The sequence below is a fragment of the Podarcis erhardii genome (assembly GCF_964252035.2).
Source record: "Podarcis erhardii genome assembly, chromosome: 9".
Taxonomy (NCBI): Eukaryota; Metazoa; Chordata; class Lepidosauria; order Squamata; family Lacertidae; genus Podarcis; species Podarcis erhardii.
Genome location: NC_138512.1, coordinates 4,452,499 through 4,458,498, shown reverse-complemented (window position 1 = coordinate 4,458,498; position 6,000 = coordinate 4,452,499). Strand labels below are relative to the sequence as shown.

Below are 6,000 nucleotides of genomic sequence, written 5' to 3'. Positions count from 1 at the left end.
GTCTTGCAGGCCCTGCGGAAAGATGTCAGGTCCCGCAGGGCCCTAGTCTCTTGTGACAGAGCGTTCCACCAGATTGGAGCCGCAGCCGAGAAAGCCCTGGCTCTAGTTGAGGCCAGCGTAACCTCTCTGAGGCCTGGGACCTTCAGGATGTTTTTATTTGCAGACCGTAGGTTCCTCTGTGGGGCATACCAGGAGAGGTGGTCCCGTAGGTACAAGGGTCCTAGGCCGTATAGGGCTTTATAGGTTAAAACCAGCACCTTAAACCTGATCCTGTACTCCACCGGGAGCCAGTGCAGCTGGTATAGTACCAGATGAATGTGATCTCGCAGCGAAGACCCCATAAGGAGTCTCGCCGCGGCATTCTGCACCCGCTGGAGTTTCTGGGTCAGTCTCAAGGGCAGCCCCACGTAGAGCGAGTTACAATAATCCAGTCTGGAGGTGACCGTCGCGTGGATCACAGTGGCTAGGTCAGGGCAAGAGAGATAAGGGGCCAACTGCTTAGCTTGGCGGAGATGAAAAAATGCCGCCTTTGTTATAGCTGTAATCTGCGCCTCCATAGAGAGGGAGATATCAAAGATTACACCCAAATTCTTAACGGACGGTGCTGGCACCAATTGCACCCCCGCAAGAGATGGGAGTTGCCCCCCCCCCAATCCCATATCGTCCCGTCCCAGCCAGAAGACCTCTGTCTTCGAAGGATTTAACTTCAACCGTCTTCCACGTAACCATCCAGCCACAGCTTCCAAACATCTGGTCAGTGTGTCTGGGGCCGAGTCAGGATGGCCATCCATCAACAGATAGAGTTGGGTGTCATCGGCATACTGATGGCAACCCAGCCCAAAACTCCGGACAAGCTGGGCAAGGGGGAGCATAAAGATGTAAAAAGCATCGGGGAGAGCATCGCACCCTGAGGCACTCCACACACCAAGGAGTGGCGCGATGACAATTCCCCCCCAAGCACCACCCTCTGTCCCCAACCAGAGAGAAACGAGCGCAGCCATTGAAGGACTATGCCCTGGATCCCCACATGGGCAAGGCGGTGGTCCAGGAGTTCGTGATCGACCATGTCAAAGGCTGCTGACAGGTCTAGAAGAATCAGCAGCCCCGACCCGCCTCGATCCAGCTGCCTGCGGAGATCATCTGTTAGGGCAACCAGAGCCGTCTTGGTGCCAAGGGACAAATTGATGATATCCCCCAGGGGGGCCCGCACCTCGTCTGGACACGCTCTAATCAGCCAAGACGGGCACGGGTCAAGAGGACAGGTGGTGGGCTTTCCAGCTCAGAGGAGTCTGTCCACATCGGCTGGGGATATCCGGTCAAAGTGGTCCAATACTGGACCCGAGGACAGTCGAGGGGCCTCCAGTTCCTTTATTGTATCCAAATTGGCAGGGAGGTCATGGCGGAGCAACAGGACCTTTTCTGCAAAAAAGCTCGCAAATGCCTCACAGCTGTGTGTCAGATTGTTATTTAAATTTGGCTGTCCTTCAAGGGATGTTAAAGACCTAATTATACTAAATAATTGCGCCGGGCGAGAGCTAGCGGATGCAATGGAGGCCGAGAAGTAAGACTTCTTAGCGGCCTTCACTGCCATCGCATAGGTTTTCATAAAAACCCTATAAGATGTTCTTGAGGCTCCGTCACGGGCACCCCGCCATACTCGCTCTAGCCGTCTGAGGTCCCGCTTCATTTTCCGAAGCTCCTTGGTAAACCAGGGAGCCCGGTTTCTGCAGGGTCGCAGAGGGCGCTTAGGTGCGATCTCATCGATGGCTGCCAGGAGCTGGATATTCCAGCCCTCAACAAGCTCAGTCAATGAGTCGCCAGGGGGAGCAAGGTCCCGCAAGGCTTGACGGAATCTATCAGGGTCCATCAGCCTCTGCGGGCGAGCCCAAATCGCCTCGCCACCTAAGCAGGGTGGGGGTGGAAAGTCAATCCTGGCTTTCAGAGCGTAGTGAGCAGACCATGGCACCTTCATCGAAGGAGACATGATCACATCTATACCTACGCCAAAGATCAAATCCAGCGTGTGGCCTGCTTGATGTGTGGGGCCCGAAACAAACTGGGAGAGCCCTAGTGTCGCCATGGAAGACACCAGGTCCAGAGCCTGTGAGGAGGGAGTGGCATCAGCATGGATGTTGAAGTCCCCCAATACCAATAGGTTAGGGAACTCCAAGGCCCAGCCGGCCACCGCCTCCAGCAGGCCTGACAGGGTGGCTGCTGGTGCGCTAGGTGGCCGGTACACCAGCCAGACAGCCAAGCTCACCTCAGAGCCCCACACTAGGCCAACACATTCAATGCCGGGGATCGATGGTGATGGTAGAGCCCTGAAAGGACAATCTTCCCGGATTAATAATGCCACCCCTCAGCCCCGGCCCACAGTCCGCGACTGGTGGAGGACGGAGAAACCCGGGGGCGCCATCTCTCGTAAGGTAACTGTTGCCCCTTCGCGCACCCAGGTCTCCGTCACACAAGCCAGGTCGACCCCCTGCAAGGTAAAGAAATCTCGCAGAGTGGCGGTTTTGTTGCCTATAGACCTGGCATTGCACAACACCAGTGACGGATGTGAGTAATCCTTGCTCACCCTACCCTCGTCCCTTGGGATGGGGCGCAGATTGGAAGGGGTACGAGCATATCTGTATCTCAATCCCCTTCACCTATAACATCTGCCCCCACCACCATACCTCCCTCGCCCCTACACAGTAGGAATCCCAAGCCTCATACTCGCCTCCATTTACAAAACATAAAAACAAAACAAACCAAGAACAATTATACCTAAACAAAACCAATCCCCACCCCAAACCACAATAAAACGGAACAAAATAAAAATACATAGATAAAAACCACTGTTCACGGTGGTACAACAAAGTAAAAAGTAAAAACACCTTTAAAACACTTTAAAATATATAAAAACATTTTTAACATTTGCTGCAACATCACCAGTGTCCTTAAAACTGTAGCGGATGTGAGTGTGAGCCCCGCCCCCTAGGCCAGGTGGAATTAGCCTGAGGAGGGAGCGGCCTTCCCCAACACTCACGGTGCAAAAGTGATCACTTGCCATCTTTTATCCTGAGTCTCCTGCCTTGGTTCATTCTTTCATCTTTCCTGGTCAACATCCATATAATGCCACTACGGCCTCCATAGGTTACGGCATCATCATTGGCTGACCAGCAACTGTGTCTCTCTTTCTCATCCAACCAATAATGAATGCAGCCCCTGTTGTTTCAGTGTTTCCCAGTGTCTTCCGTGCCAACTGGCTTCCGGCAAGCAAAATGAAACTAACCAGACATAAGATTTAATGTATGAGGACCCGAGGGAGCGAGATGGGACACCAATCATAAATGCCGTGTTGCCACCCTCACCCTCAGTTTTGAAGCGCTGGAGAGCTTATGGATCTGCATCTGTCTTGAAAAAAAGGCTTTGTTTGATCTGACCAAACTAAGATTCCCAGAACACAATATACACCAAGAGGCTAAGTTTGGTCACAATCGAGTTTACACTTACAGAGTTAATGCTAAATACATTACTTCTGGTAAATGAGCCACCATAGCCACTAGAGGGCTGTGAAAATTTGTGCCCTGGGCTTTTTGCACTCGTCTACCCATGTACTATCTGAAACCAAAGGGGCAGAGTTTTTTCAGCTCTTCTGAATTTTTTTCAGCTCTCCTACCACCACTACTGCATGGTAGCTTGATTGTGCTGCTAATTTTAATACTAGGGCCAAAGGGATGTTTGGCTTATCAGTACAGTTGATACAAGAGAGGCATGATTGTGTAGCTGACATAGCTGCTAATATTTGTCTTGATCCTTGTGGCAAGATCTTCGGTAGATGAGCTACTTTTCCTTCCTGGAGTTTTGCTTGAGGCCAAGTCTCTGTATCTTCTGGAAGGAGTACATATAATATATGTTTTGGCAGGCCTTTGGTGACCACAGAGTGGGTTCGGACTTTCATGGTAAGTGTATTTTGGTTTTTTTGTAACCTACTTGAACCTGTTAATAAGTTGTAATGGCGGTGGAGTAAAACTTTGAATGGGTACTTCGAGCTCTGCTTGAGGACATGATGAAATAAATTGGGGAATTGCATTCAGCTCAACCGGGTTTTGTTCTTTTGTTGGTGACATTTGAAAGTGTGTAGGTCTGCTTTGTGCTAGAAGTCTGTCAAACAAGAAAGGAGATTCCCACTAAACATCAAGAAGAACTTTCTGGCAGTGTTGGCCATCTGCCATGGATGCATTAGCTGAGTTTCCTTCATTGCAGGAGGTTGGACTAGATGACCCTCGAGGTCCCTCTCAACTTTACCATACTCTAATTCTAGATAATCAAAGACAAAATTATTAGTTAAATATATTATTAAGTTTGAGTCTATCTTGGGTGGTTAGGGATTAGGATTGTTTTTATTTTTGTGTGTGTTGCTGTTTGCTAGCCACTGTGTATCGCTTTGGAGAGAGAGGTGGGACAACTTTTAAATAAATAAATAAATTAGATAGATGATAGATAGATGATTGATATATATATATATAGATAGATGATAGAGATAGAGATATAGATGATATAGATATATATTTAAATTTATGAGTGTTATGGAGAATGTCACAGGGATGTGGCTTCAACATCCTAATATATTCAGTAATATAGTCAATAAAATAGTCTTTTAAGTTTCTGTTTTCAGCCCTCACTTTTTTCCTGTTTGTTTTGAAGTAGTCTCCTTTAAATTCCAATTTTTATAAAAGGAAAGAAAGGCAAACGAGCAACGGGTCTCAAAGTGTTCCCGATGGGAAGCTTGAAATGACAAGAAAGAGGGGGAAATACCAATATTATCCCAGATACAACTCTATTTTCACACATTGCATCTGTTGCTGAATACTTCGTTCCACTGCTTAAACTCTTGGAAGAACCCCACCCCAGGGCCATTTGCTGAATAATGTTCAAACATTTTCTGTCTGCCTCCTTTTATTTCACTGTGGCTATTAAGTCTGCAGCACAGAGTCCCTCACATATTCCAGATGGTAGCATAAATTGTTTCAGGTCAAATGATATTAAAAATAGATAATGGCCTGGACCTCATGAGTCTCTGCAGAAAGACTAAACAGTCACAATGGGGAATATCTCTGTTTTGGTTTTCTTTATGAGGTTTTATGTACTCAGCTGTTTCTCCACCGAGCTCTCGGTGCGCAGAAACCCTGCTCCTTCTGAATTCCAGTTCCACCTCACTTCCTACCCTTTATACTGTTTAAGCCTCATGCCACACAAGTCAAGAGAATCATCTCCACACAGCTGTGCCATAAGCCCCTCACGGGCTCTCTGCTGGCTGCATTGCTTCCCTTCACTTCAGAGCACTTATTACTGATAAATGAGTTCTTGAATAACCTCCACTCCCGCAAATTCTTTGGAGGAAGTGTTGTACAACTTTTGGCATCCCCATTATTGTTAATGAATGGAATCGCAGCGAAAAGCCATTAATAAAATGCCTTAATACACTACTTTGAGGGAAGGGAAGCTCTAATGGGCGGGACAATGCATTTAATCATTGGTGTCATTGCATTCTTTGAGACAAATTTGGCTGCATTTGATATGCCATGCCCGAATTAGAAAAGTAGATTTTAACCCCCATATACTTGCAAATGGAACTTTGCAAAGTTGATATTAGGGTCTTTTTAAAAAAATGAAATGTGTTCAACAGTGATTTCAATTGAAAACACACACACACACACACACACACACACACACTCTGTAAAAAGGATTGTTGTATGTTGCACAGGGACAGAACTGTTTAGGGGATCATCTGGGGTCTAAAAGACCTCTGATAAGACCTATCCCATTTTGTCCTCATTTCAAGAGTTTTGGGAGTAGACATAAATAAACAAATAATGCTTCACATTAGTTGTAATGCCTGCTATAACCCTGTAAGGTAAACCGTGTCCTCCATTGTGGAGGGCACCTGTTGCGGTGTAAACTGCCTCCCTGTTGTGGGGCGGGACCGTTTGGATAGCCACAACACCCCATTGG

The 6,000-nt window shown here is 47.5% G+C and overlaps 1 protein-coding gene across 1 annotated transcript in view; it reads right to left on the bottom strand.

Moving 5' to 3' along the window:
• Positions 1-1,171: 1,171 nt before the first annotated feature.
• The window catches only part of LOC309349962 (uncharacterized protein), a 236,711-nt gene continuing 231,882 nt past the window's right edge, over positions 1,172-6,000 (bottom strand). The window contains exon 2 of the mRNA XM_088845567.1: positions 1,172-2,358. Coding sequence (XP_088701693.1) covers positions 1,280-2,080 — 801 coding nt within the window. The 5' untranslated portion in view covers positions 2,081-2,358 and the 3' untranslated portion in view covers positions 1,172-1,279. The remainder of the gene's footprint in view (positions 2,359-6,000) is intronic.